At 40.3% G+C, this 13,855-nt stretch overlaps 1 protein-coding gene across 4 annotated transcripts in view; it reads left to right on the top strand.

Moving 5' to 3' along the window:
• The window catches only part of PTP4A2 (protein tyrosine phosphatase type IVA, member 2), an 11,237-nt gene extending 1,667 nt beyond the window's left edge, over positions 1–9,570 (top strand). For 2 of the 4 annotated variants that reach the window (XM_009707861.1, XM_009707859.1), the window contains 4 exons: positions 640–732; positions 5,940–6,070; positions 8,076–8,150; positions 9,316–9,570. In XM_009707861.1, coding sequence (XP_009706163.1) covers positions 640–732; positions 5,940–6,070; positions 8,076–8,150; positions 9,316–9,424 — 408 coding nt within the window. In that variant the 3' untranslated portion in view covers positions 9,425–9,570. The remainder of the gene's footprint in view (positions 1–639; positions 733–5,939; positions 6,071–8,075; positions 8,151–9,315) is intronic. The other 2 variants (XM_009707863.1, XM_009707862.1) reach the window with 2 other exon arrangements.
• Positions 9,571–13,855: the final 4,285 nt, after the last annotated feature.

The raw sequence follows: 13,855 nt of genomic DNA, 5'->3' as shown, positions 1-13,855 counted from the left end.
CCCCCCCCCCCCCCATTGTTGTGGATCGTCTTCCTTTTTCAGGAGACTTGACCTTGGAATAGATATTATTGCTAATTGTTAGAAGTTATAGTGGTTCAGTCCGAACATGAGAGGAAATTCTGCTTGCTGTGTGAACCTTCAAAGTGAACTGGAACAGCTTTTGTTTGATCTTCTGATTATTTATCTAGCACAATGTGCTACTTATAGTGCATTACAAGGAAGCTAGAGTATGGTGGTGTGTGTGTTCTGTTCCTCCCTGCCTCAAAATGTCAACACTGGCTGAAGCAAACAGTTCCAGGCTTCTATTTAAAGAGAAGAAGAAGCTGCATGGAGAATATAAGCAGCTATTTTAATTTTGCTCTTACACGTGCAATTTTTTCCACCTTGGCATTTCCCTAGAGAAGCATAATTCAGAGGTGTTTCACATTTATTCCTGTCACTTCTAACCCTTGTCCTAATGTAGCCCATAAACCCCTTTCTGAGTTAGCTCTCACTCCTTCATTGTGTAGTCACCTTGGGGCTGTGCAGTAGTTGCGGTACTGCTGACTGTTTGTAAAATTTTTAGTTTTGTAGCTGATGAGAAAGTTCTTTAATTCTTCACTCTGTCAGTGTGCTCAAATGTTTTCCTTTGCCTTAAAGGAGCTGAAGAAGTATGGAGTGACAACCTTGGTGCGAGTTTGTGATGCCACTTATGATCAAGCTCCTATCGAAAAAGAAGGAATCCAGGTTCTAGTGAGTTGCCTTTAAAACTGTCTAAAAATGATAAGTTACGTGTCTAGAAGTGGTGGGGATGGCCTTCACGTTTTGGGCAAGAGCTTATGACTGTTTCAGGTTGACCAAAAGCAATGTGATGCGCAGCATCAGCTAAAGCTGTTTTTGAGAAACTCACTGTAGTTTTGTGAAAGCTACTTGCTGATTCATTACTATTGCCTGAGCGCTTTAGTTGGAATAGAAGTGTCTATTCCTGGATTTTGGGATTTGTTGAGGTATGTTGATTGCCTTTTAGTGAGTGGTTCGATACTAATCTGGTGTTCGGCCTTGTGGTTCATACCACAAGGTATGGTCCTTGCATACCATAAGGATTTGGTCCTTATCTCTAGATACAGCACTTCTTGGCTTTACTGTTGACCTTCTCAGGGTCCAGATAAAACTCCCTTCTCTCGCTTTTTCAAGAAGTGCCACCTCTTGAGACTATAGCTGACACATTGATGCAGGCTTCCATGGACTGGCTGTAGCAGTATGTTGATCGATAGCCTCATCACTGCTCACCTCTAAATGCAGCCTGGCTGCTGGCTTCTCCGTCAGCAGGTGGAATTCCTGAAGTGCTACTCATAGTTAACATTATGCAATGAGTGTCTGACTATATCGTCTAGTATTGCTTGGTGTTTTAGGGGAGGTTTTTTTAATAGGTGTGTGCTCATACTAAGCTTGCAGGCGGTATTTTTCCAGGCAATACTTCTGAATTATTATAGTGTGTCAGATATAATCAGTTTATTTTACTGGAGTGACTAATACTCTGTTGCGAGGCCAGAAATTACATCTCACCTTCTTGTTGCAGGTAGTCGGTCTTCTATTGCATCTTCATTTTTATGGCTCAGTTGGAGGAAAACTTCTGCAGTTTTCCATTAGGAGAAAAACTTGTATCTTGGCATATCTGTGAAAACTCCACGTACAGGTCAGTCAGGTTCCTTGGCTTCCGGCCTTAGTAAGCATTTACTCCAGTTCCAGGCAGCCATGTGTGCCTCTGTGTTGTTGGAAAAATCGGTCATTACAGGGCTACCAGTGCTCCTAGGGCTGTACTCTGGAATAGCATTTTTGTTCGCTCTAGAGCTGTTGTGAACATCAGTGTTTTCAGGCACACTGCTGTGAAACCTGTATCTGCGATACTCCTAAGATTGCCAGAGACTGCAAGGATTAAACTTCTGGTGTAGAAGCCCTCAGAGCCCTGATTTAAGCTAGGGCTTAAGAGTATTTCTGTGTTCCTGTGCCAGAGCAGAGATCTGAGTTCTTCCTAGAAGACTTGGGACAGTTTTGCAGGTGTCTGGCTCTGCTGGGGTGCCTGCCCTATGAGGCCAGCTGACCTTGGCTCCTGCAGCTGTGAGCGAAATCCACCACCTCTAGTCCGGGGCTGGGGCTGCTGGTGCAGCTGCAGGAGCTGGGGAGTGCTCTGTGCTGTGGAGCCTGTCCCTCTGAAATAGTTTGGGGATTTTGGCTCTCAAGAAATTTTAAAAACTTGGTATTGGCTAGATTTGAACCGAAAGCAGTTTTTTTGAGGAAGCTTTTCTAAAAAACTGGAAATGGTATTTCCGCCAGCTCTGCTAAGCACCATTCCGTTGGAGAGCCTTTCACTTGAAGTAACACATGCGAGAGTCTTGTGTCTGTATGCGTTTGCCTCAGCTAACAAGTCTCTCCACATTTGGTACGTACCAGTTCTTAGTATTCCACTGCTGCAGAAGGAAAAACAGGAGAGAGCTTAAATCCACAAGGCATCTGTTAAGGGTAGCAGAGCAGGAGGTGACAGGGAAGGTTTGCTGCTAATGTCGTCACTGATCCTGATGATCCCAGTCATGGGGTTGTCTTACTAATCTACTGTATTGCAATAGTCTTTTGCTATTTGAGGTAAGCTTAACTAATCACTGACACGGCCACCTCCTGTGTAGCTTTTCCTTCCTATGAGTGCATGCTTTTTCAAAGCCGAGTCCTGTTGCTGTTCAGAAATGGTATTGAATTACCAGCTGGCTGAGAAAATAACACATCACTATTTAAAGCTAATATTTGCTTGCAAAAATAACATTAAGATTAAAAACACTGCCTAAGAGAGATTAGTGTCTATTTTAAAACTGTTGAGGTCAAAAGCATAGTGAAGCCCCTGAAAATGAGAGCATTTTAGCAAAGCCTCCTCTCATGCCATGATACAGGATCACGTACTGGCAAGATGGGTAGAATGTGGCAGCTACAGAGTTGCTTTGGCAGATGGCATAGTGAGAAAGTAGAGAATTAGATGTTCTATGTTTGAAGTAGTACTATTGCATGCGCATGTTTGTCAATAGAGATTAAATCCAGGAGACAGGAGGCGGGGATGGATTTAGTTTCTGTGGGCTTCTGTAGTTCTTAGAGTTATGTTCCTGTATAAGGTCTTGTAACATAGAAATGTTACATCAGAAGAACTGGTAGTTTTTTTTCTGGAAGTATTTTTGCACTGGCTGGCATCCAAGGAGGCTGCGGTAGTTTTGTTCATCTTGAGGACCTAAGACACATTTTACTGTTCTCCTTCTATCAGTCCCTCATTTACTGTTCATCCCTGGATCAGACTTTCTTTATGCTCTGTGCCCTCCAGAATGGCCACCACCAGAATGCGTGCAGGTGGTCGGGAGCACCAGTGTTAGAGCTGTGACTTCATTGCCATCTGATATTTACTGCATCACCATGGGCTCTGGTATTGAAGGTGGGAGGATTCCACGCTGGTGGCTGCGGTCTCATCCTACGCAGATGCAGGCAGTTCTGGGAGTGTTTTGCTGCCGTAACTTCAGTGTGAGTTGCATGCGGGTTTTGAAGAAAGGGTTCTTTTGTCACTTTAAAGTCCTGTTACTGCTTTTTGGTCGTATCAGTTCTGCATTGCCAATCCTGCAGTCATTGCTGACTGACAAACCCAGAGCTGTTCTGCTAAGCAAGGCTGCTCCAGATAAAGGGTAAATAAGAATAACCCTTTCTTGCCTATCATGCTTCCCAGCCACTGCAAGGTGGCACAAAAGCTATATTTTCTGTTTGTGCAGTCTCAGTGCGTCATCCTGGTTATTAATGACTGTTTTGGTCGTGGAGCTTAGCAATTTGTTTTCTATCCTGTCTGACAGGAATTCAGAGGCGATGCCGACAGAACTCATAATCAGGGAAAAAAACTGCAAAACTTTGCTGCAATTACTCCTCTAGTCCCAGAATTATTCTTGTTCCTCATTCTAGGCAGTGTCCCATACAGCAGTATTTTATCAGTGCTAATTTAATGTCAGTGGTGTACCCTTCCGGAGAAGGTGATGTTCTGTGGGGAACTAGCGATTGTGGTTAATTCAGGCCAGCACAAGAGTTGTGTGGACAGGATGGTTAACATGTAAACTAAAGCAATGTAGTAAGCTCCTGTATTTGATCTGAAGGAAAGGATTTAATTTAATCGAAAACGAGGACACAGAACTGACATGTAAATCCTGTTCTTTGCAAGGCAGTTTCAAAAGAAAGCATCTTCCAATGGGTAATGCCTCTCTTCTTGGCAGCCCGTACATCTCTTCCTGGGACAGTGGATGACACTGTGCCTAAAATAACATAGCTAGCAGTGTGTGATTGAGTGGAAGATCTTGTAAAAGCCATTTATTAGAAAGAACAAGTTTTCCTTTAAGAGCTTGTTTCTATAGCCTTTTATTTTGCTGCATTGTCCCAGATATTTTTAGTTTCCCATTTGCTTTAAAAAAGGAGTTCTCTGAACTCTTAGAATCATAGAATCATTATGGTTGGAAGAAACCTCAAAGATCGTCAAGTCCAACCGTACACCTGATGCCACCCAAAGTCTTCAGACTTTGTGTAGCTTTCTGAATTGATCGCGTATAAAGGTATTTCAATAACTTGAAGCTTTTTGGTTTTGTAGTTCCAAGAGAGAGATTTCCCCCTTGCAGCTTTTTTAAGTGCTAACATGTTTATAAGGTGCTCTTGGGCTGAGGTCTGTGCTAAGTTGTCCTTGTTACTCAGGAAGTATTAGGGTAGCAGTAAGTGAATTTCAAAATGAAAAGTCTGGCGTTTTTTTACCTTTGGTTGTACTTGTTGAGAGTTTCTGTGTGCTTCTTTCAGACTTCAGAGAATACCACTTCATATTAACCTGTTCTCAACATACTACATGAAAAGCGTGTTTCTAGCCAATGAGGGAAGCAGAGGGCTCCTTCCAAAGCAATTTCCCTACCATTTGGAGAGGTGGTTGAATAATACAAAACTCTGGCTATGAGTCTCTCTTGTAAAATGCATAGCGTTCATCTAATGAAAAGTGCTAAGTAACGACTAAGTTATTTTTTTCCCTTGCATCTAGCAGTGCTCTTCCTACAGCACTCCTCGTGTCTGAGAAGATTATAAAGCATGTGATGTTGTGCTTGGTCTTGAAATGTAGGACGTGTAGTACTCCGCTCAGCACAAGTTCCAGGAGAGAGCTGTGACCTTGAGAAAATGGGAAGCTTCTCACATGTAATTTTGATTTACAGCCATGTTGATGATATTAAATGTGGCCTAGGTAGTTTAAATGTTGGCTACCCCTTTAACAGGCAGAAATGTAATTGTAAATGCTGCATAGTTGTTGCCTTTGCCTCTGTCTAAGCACTCTTCTTTTTGACTTGTGAATGTGGGGGTTTTTTGACTTGAAAATACTCAGATGATTTTAATTGTCTTGCTTATTGGATTCATGGCAGCTGGACAAGCTGATCTGTTTGAATTGTTACGAAGTACCTTCTCCTCTGCTGATCCCCTTGGATTGTTATGAAGTAGCTTCTCCTCTGTACGGAGTCTGAAGTACAAAGAGTATTTTAAAAGGTTGACACAATCACAGGGAAAAGTCTACAGAGTTCTCATCTTTCAAATGTTTATTTGAAATGTCTATTGATTTTTACATATTTTTAATAAAATGAGATTTCAAGGGCAGCTATTTTTCTAAAAATTCTATACTACAAAGGAGCTAGTGTAGAGTTTTATGGAAATTTTATTGAAAAGTGTAATTGAATGGTTGTTAAACATTTAGTGTTGCATTATGATATTGACTTCCAAACTTCTGTGCAACCAGAAAAATACCCACAGAACTGTTTGTGTAATATGCATTTCTTGCTGAATGCAGTATTTTCCTTCTCCCAGTTATGGTTACCTTGCTGTTGATTATGGATAGAAATCCATATAGCTTATGTAGTTCTTTTCCTTCAAAGGACTGGCCATTTGATGATGGAGCACCACCCCCAAATCAGATAGTTGACGACTGGCTAAACCTGTTGAAAACCAAATTTCGTGAAGAGCCTGGATGCTGTGTTGCTGTTCACTGTGTTGCAGGGTTGGGAAGGTTGGTATTCTGCTGCCTTGTTTTATACTGGACTTAAAGTTAGTGCATTGGCTTGGGAGGTAGGTCAGGGAAGGAGTTAAGTAAATGCCAATTTCTCTGTTTTCTCCCAAATAACACTTTAAAGCAACAGCATCATTAAAGCAAGAGACTTATTGCAGCTTAAAAATCTTCAGTAATTTCATAACTCTGATCAAGGATGAAAGGAAAAACTTGGAGAGATTGTTCAGAACACTTCTGTCAATCATGAATGACAGGAGCAGTTAAGAGATGCTGTTAATTTGAAAGTATATGTCTTTTTGCTAAAACAATAACACCTCTTGTGCTTCTTGACAAATGGAATATATGTGTATAATACAATTTCTAAGGCTGTACAATAGTGTTTTTTTAAATTTCACCCTGTTTTCAACTGGTATACCATTAAGCATGTGGTAATTAAAAAAAAAACCCCACACCATTTGGAAAAACTGGTTCAATTACTGTCTTACTCTAAAGTGGCTTCACTTCAGTTTCAGCAAGAGTTAGGCTTGTATTTTTTGCTCACATGCAGACTGATGTTTCTCTCCTCACCACTCAAAATATAACTTCCTTCTTTGGGAAGAACTTGCTTTCAAGATGAAATAAAAAAAGACTGATTCAGGAAAGCTAAATGCTACATTCATATTCTCAAATGTAATCTCTGAATGTTATGTTTATCCTGTGGGCTAGGAGGAAATGGAGCTTAAGTGTTAGTATTCTTACATTAACTATGAGTGTTAATATTTAAGAATATGAATGAGTGGGCAAGAAAAGTGGAATAAAGAAGTCAAGCACAGAGTTGGAGTGCGTCAGGTGCTTAAATTTCTGCCTCTAGGGAAGAACAGGTTGGGGAAATGTAGAGGGAAGAACAGCCAATATTTAAAGACAGAAGAGCCAGAAACCCAAGGCAACTAACATTTATTTATCCATTTCTGCTCTATTTTTATCTGAGGAACAACTTTAGGAAGGTGGCTTCGTTTAACTCAAGTGATTTTTCAACTCTTCTGTTCCTTGCATAGTATCTAGCCAAAGGGTACCACAAGCTTTCCATCTTCTGAATGTTGCATCAACTGGTGTTGTGTATCTGTTCCTTACAGAATGACCTTTTTGCTGTTGTTCTTGGACTACTTCTGGCAGAGCGAAAAGCAAGAGCTTTACAGATTTTGCTTTAATCTGGAAAACTGCCTACCTGTAGTAGGAAATTGAACTTCAACTATAATAAGAGACAGCTTTTTTTTTTTGTTAGTGACTTTTGAAGTTTCAACTTGTTTCCTTTGGAAAGTGAATAATTCTCTTTATGCAGGTGCAGCATGACAGTGATAGTGAGAGTTGTTTCTCCTGAACTATGTTTTTGTTTAGCAATGAGTACAAGTTATCCAATTGTTACCACCTGTTTAATCCTCCACTACTCAGAGGTGCCTGTTGCAACTGTGTGTATTTAGTGGGGTGAACATCAATCCAGGAGAAAATCAGTGTGTACTGTGGTTTCTGCTTGCTTGAAAAGCCAGATCTTTACACTTAACCGATTTCCAAAATGTGGACCCTGAAGCAGAAAGTTTTACTCTATTGTTCCGTGTACAGCATATAATTAAAAAAAATTTATGTCATCTGTTCAGTGCTTCATAGATATTTCTCACGTACAGCTGAATCTGCAGTGTCATAAGAAGCAAAATGCATGCCAGAGGTATTACACACTTGTGTTAGCAAAGTAGAAAATTAGGTTATAGTGAAATGAGAAAGTGTAAAAATCTAGAATTATTGTTTCATGCCCAAATGCTAAGAGACTGTAGATTTTTTTTGTGTGTGTGCTGGAAACAGAGCTGTATACTAAAAGACATTTTACATTAGGTACTCTGCAGGCAAATATCATTGTGTAGATAATACTTAGAGAAAATACTTAAGCTATCTGTTCATAGATAATTTGATGTATTTTGAGGGGCTCAAGATACTGTTTCTCTGAATCTTCCTTGAATATTGATTTCTCCTTTAGGGCTCCTGTACTGGTTGCACTTGCTCTCATTGAATGTGGAATGAAGTACGAAGATGCAGTTCAGTTTATAAGGCAGTAAGTGAAACTTCCCCATTCTCAAGAAACCTCTCAGTTTATTTTGTATTTGAACAGCATACATCTTGAGGAAGGTTTGATAGATTTCTGGTTTGTTTTCTAGTAGCTATATCCTGACAATAACGGGCATGACTTTGACATTAATGCTGAGGCTTGTGCCCTTTCCTCTGTTTAGAGATTAGGATTAAAAGGTGATGAGGTTGTTTTTGTTTTTGTTTTTTTTAATCTGGGTTTATATATTAAACCATTGACCTAAGACTCAAAGATTTTGAACTTGGGAGGAAAAAATGTCTAGACTGGGGCTGTAAAAACTGTGGATGAATTGAACATGGGCTAATTGCTCCTAATTACAAAAAGAAACACAACCAAACAAAACCCCCCCGCAAAAACATATCTAATGAGGTTGAGACCCCAAGCAGAATTTCTACAGCAAGTGGGTGAGCACCAGCACTCCTAAAGGTGTTGTGGGTGAGTGCGTTATCCACCCAGGAAATGTCAGCAACCACCCTGTCTGGAAAAGAACAAAACTAGTGAAGGATGAGACTACAGAGCTCTGTTGGTTTAGTGATAACATCAAATCTTGAAATGAAGCCCAGCAGGTAAGATTATGTTGAATGAGTTTTGCCAAAAAAGCAATTCATCCTTTTATGGATTCCCAGGGTCTTCAGTTATCTTTGTAAACTATATTGCTGTCAACAGATTTTTCTGAGTTTTTTCTTTCTTAAATTCCTTTTTTCTCTTCCTGGGTACAGTACCGTTTATACTGAGAAGCTCTTTTCTGAGAACCTCTCATCTGTTTGTATCTGAATGTCATGGTCTTACTTAGCTAATGTAATAAGTAGCACATACATCTGCAAGGAATGGGTGAGCTCAGTGTTGTTCAGTGACTGCTGTTGGTGATGGAAATAAACTCTCCCAATCCAAGAAAATATGCTGAAATTTTTTAACTGGATTTTGATTTTAGTATTGGTATGTAGGTGACGAACTTCGTATGCTGGCCTGGTTTACCCTTTCTCAAAGTGTCAGTGGATACAGAACCAAGCCAAAATGCTGTTTTGTAGATACAGAAAAGCTTTGAAACGAGGACTAATCTGCCTTAGAATGTATATGGTGATTGAAGCAGTGCTTTTTCCATTGATATTAGCCTTCATTCTCTTTGTTTTAGGAAAAGGAGGGGAGCTTTCAATTCCAAACAGCTGCTTTACCTTGAGAAATACCGACCTAAGATGCGATTACGCTTCAAAGATGCCAACGGTCACTGCTGTGTTCAATAAAAAAAAAAAAAAAAAATATCTCTCTCAAACGAAGGCAGAAGTTAGCATGGCTGTTTTCTGGACTCTTGGCACCTGGAAATGTGAATCTGGAATCAAACTACGTCATCAAATTAGTGGTGGAGTCAGTGCTCCTCAACCTCTGTCCTAATGGTGGTGATGATTGAAAAAAAAATAAAAATAAAAAAAAAATTAAGAGAAACATTTCAGTGAAGGATTGTTTTCTCCTTAAGCTGCAGTTTGAACATCTGCAAGGAGAAAAATCAGTTTCTGAACCTTCTGTATTTTTAACTTTTTAAGAAAAGAAATAAAGGAAATTTTATGTCTAAGGAAAACCAGCAGAGCATTGGCTTGTGCAGAAACTATTTTCTTGATTTGAGGAAAGTACCCCACAGTTAGGGCCTGATACATTAATTCCTATGGGGCTCTTTTAAATGGAGTTGCCTTTCTTTTTTAACCTTCCTGGGACCTGGCAGAGAGATGTGAGGAGGAGCCTTTATTGCTGTATGGGAGCAGTCTGACAGCCTTAAGCCCAGCGTGGGCATATTCTAAAGATTTGGTGATGTCTGTGTTGTATGTCTACGTGGTGTTCAGACTCTGCAGGTGTGAAAAACCTTCCTGGTGGGCTTTAACGGAAGACTCACTGCCTAATGTCTTTGGTGAATCTGCTAAAGGCCTTTTCTGATTGGTGGGAGATGGTGCTTTTAACTGTATGAGTGTGTGTGTGTATGCACGTGTGGGCGCAATTTTATGTGTATGTATGTCAGTCTTATTTTTCCAAAGAATTTGGCTGAAATGTTAATTGTCTTTCTGTTGCTAGATAGAAAATCTATCCCAGCACAAGACTGGTGTTCAGAAGTGTCCTAGGTGAGCAAGGGGCAATTCAGACAAAGACTTAAAATTAATTTATCTGTCATAAGGAAGAAGAAAAGGCTTTTTGCTGCTGTCCAGATTCTCTCCCTTGCTGAACACAGTAAATCAGGATTTGGGGGGAGGGTCTCATTTTTATCATGTATGAGGTAAGGATGGTGTGCACACAGAAGTGCGGTCCGTGAATAAATGCCTGGTGTGGGTGTTTTCCCAGACTAGCCCTCATGTACAGTTCAGTTTAACCACTGATTGCCTTGTTATTTTTTTATTAGGCTCTTTAGGAGGGAGAATCTCTAGTTACACACCAACATGCCTATCCTGTATTCACCACTGGCAGACCATAAATATGCTGATTTTTGGGGTGTGGACCGGCACCACCTTCTCTTTGTAGAGCCATTGGCGTTAGTGAATTAATCAAGATAAGTCATTTTACAGCCTCTACTAAGCAGTTTCAGCCATGCTGCTTCTACCAAACACATTAACTTAGTGCCCTGCCCCAGTAGTGACCTCATATGCTCTCAACTTGACGTTATGTCTGTAATATTCAGCCTTTGAAGGCTTTGAATACAGGTTTAGGGTCACTCTCCTGAGAGCTTTTGCTGTGGAGCACCGAAGGCTTTGTTGGTCTGTGCCTGTAGTAGGTGTAGACTGGTACCCGTCTTTTACCAATACCTCAGCTGCTGGCAATGTGAACTGCCTTCATAGAATTTCTTCCTGTTCTAGACTTCCGCTTTTAGTCTACAGCTTAACTGCGCAAACGTTTTCAGAACACAGGTAATGGACTTGTAGAATTCTGTTCTTGGAAGGGATTTATAAATTTAAGCAAAAAGTAATGGTACTTGTCAAGCCTCTCACCTTACAGATACACCAACAGACCTGTTTGAGGTCCATGGCTAGAAAACACTGCACTCCACAAAACTCTGCCTGTACCCTGACTCAAGCTGTGTTGTTGTACTGAGTTCCTTCCTCCCTTTAGGATGTGTAACCTTTCTGATTTCTTTAATAGATAAAGGAGACACGAAAGTGTTTGTGATGTCAATGCCTACATTAGGGAAATATCGTATCTGGTAATGTTTGAGTCAATGTGGAAGGTAGATGATGCCGAAATTACCTAATTCTGGCCTTTACCTTCCCCTTGCAAGCTAGAAACGTAATGTTCTAACTGTTTCTGAAAATTAAAATTGATGTTTTTAGTGAAATGAAATACTGGTAGTTAAAACCAATTTGACGAATGATGGAAGTCAGATTGGAGGGGAAGGTGTTGAGCTGGATTGAAAACCAAACCCCAAGCCCTTCTGAAGAACAATAAAAAATTTTACGTGCTATATGTATAACTTTGCATTCTTCCCCCTAGTTTTACTCTGATTTATAATGTACTAATGATCATATGCTATGACTCTGCAGCCTTAATTGAGGAAAAATAGTGAAAAGTGCAGACTGTCATACAGTGTAGACACAAATGGGGGGAGTGTAATTGTGATCGATGTCCAGTAGGCACAATACTTGGTTCAGCACTTGAATGTAGTGCAATAAAGTTCTTGCAGTAAAATGTCTTCCCTCCGGCTCTTGATGAATTTATTACAGCTCATTAATGTTAAATACTCTTTAATCTGATTTCTAAAGGCCTTTGGACAAGTTTGTCCATGCCCCTTTTATTATTGATCACTGTTGGGTACCATATGGCTTGGATTTGCTGGTGGGAAAGGCTGTTCTACCTCTGAGAAGGGGGATCAGTGCTGCAGACAGGAACAGTTCTCTTCCTTTCAAATTCTCTGTTTTAAAAACGTGTAAACTTACCTTTAAACAAACAAAACAACCCCCCAAACCAAACAACAGCTCTGAACTTTCCCAAGAACTGTCAAAGATCTGTTGCAAAACTTTCTGTTGTGCCCTGGATGAGACTAGACACCATGCCACCTGGCAGAGCTTGAACAGGGTTATTGTTTCGGGGTAACAATGAGTGAGTTTCTGGAGTCCTGGATCTCAGTCAGTTCCCCTTCCTTGGGAGTGGAAAGCCACTGCGTTGATCTGTGTAATTTATTTAAATAATACTAAGGTGCTGTTTTCTGGGCTTCACAGATAACAATCCAATCAGCTTTGCTTTGCTGCCATCAAAGAAATATGTTACTTGCAAATCGGTATTGTGTTTCTAATATTTATCAGATTTTTCCCACTAGTGTACTAGAACAAATTTTTCGTCCCTGTTGGCGACGAGATAATAAACCACTTTGTGAGACTGGCAGCAGTAACTGTGGAGTTCCAGCTCCTCTTTGTATTTGTATAGGTTGGGTGTTTGTGGGAGTTTTTTGTTGTGTGTTTTTTTTTTTTTTCTTTGTATGACATTAAACTCTTGCTTTGTTTTTCAAAGCTTCTACCTTTTTGGTTACCATGCACAAAACTGAAATGTCTTGCTAGTCAAAGGCTACTCAGTATAAAAAAAATATTGTGCACTTAATTGGAGCTGAGATTTCCTTGTATGATATGAGTTACTTGTTTCTCTTGTTAATTTTTTTTTCACTAACATCTAGGCGGCTTCAGATACTGATACTTTAACTGGAGATAACACTTAATCACATGCATATTTCTATCACTTAAGATGCTACTTTTGCTGCAATTAAGAATGATGAGCAGAGTGGAGTGACTCCGCATGGGGAAAGAAACTGCAGGAATCATGGCTGGCACTTCTATAATAGTGTATGTTCTTTTAACTAGAAAATTATAAATCATTTAACTTTGTCTTAACGCTTGCAAATCACTTCCAGAGAGCATTTTAAGTACATGTTTCTTGGGAGAGGGGAAGAATAGCTTTTTGTCAGTAAACAGATGTTGAAGTAAAATGTTAAGGTTTCTATCAAACCTGTTGTCTCTGTAGATTTGTGTAGTGTCGCCGCTCCAGACAGCAATGCTCACATGCCTGCTAAAGATGGCCAGAGCCTTGGCTCTGGGTTGTGACGTTCCGTGACAAGACAGAAAGACACTTGGGCTAAGGCACTTGGAATACGCAGTTATTTGCAGCCGAGCTCCATAGTAAGTTACAAGACTCTGGTAGATGGATTGCTGTCTTCATCTGTATGTCTTGGAGGCTGGCTTGGCTGAGTTTGTAGGGGTATAAAGTTGGGGACTCCTTGACTCTTCTATGAAAATGGAGATGTCAGGGAATCCTGTCAAGAACTGGATTTATGTCTGGTTAAGTCCCAAAGGGACATAACAGGTCATGCTTTTCACAGGTGTATCTGGAACACCTTTCGTTTTAGGCTATGTAGACATCGTTACCTTGATAGTCCTATGTTAAATGTTTCTGCAAAAACCCAAACCTTTGGTATGGAGCTAAATCTTAGGACCTGCCCTTGTTCTGACTGCTTGTTTGATCAGAGCTTAAATCACCACCATCAATGAATCAAGTGCTGTAAGTGAAGCCTTAATTGTTTTTCATGCCGTATATTTAGTGTGGATCCTGGTACTACTGACTGGTGGGACAAGATTGGAAAGAAAACTAGGCTATGTGACAGAGTTGTTGGTTGGTGCAGGTGCAGCACCCAGGGCAGAAACTCCCCATCCTGGGCT

This window comes from Cariama cristata, unplaced genomic scaffold, assembly GCF_000690535.1.
Source record: "Cariama cristata isolate BGI_N322 unplaced genomic scaffold, ASM69053v1 scaffold7619, whole genome shotgun sequence".
Lineage (NCBI taxonomy): Eukaryota > Metazoa > Chordata > Aves > Cariamiformes > Cariamidae > Cariama > Cariama cristata.
This window is presented reverse-complemented; position numbering and strand designations above follow the sequence as displayed.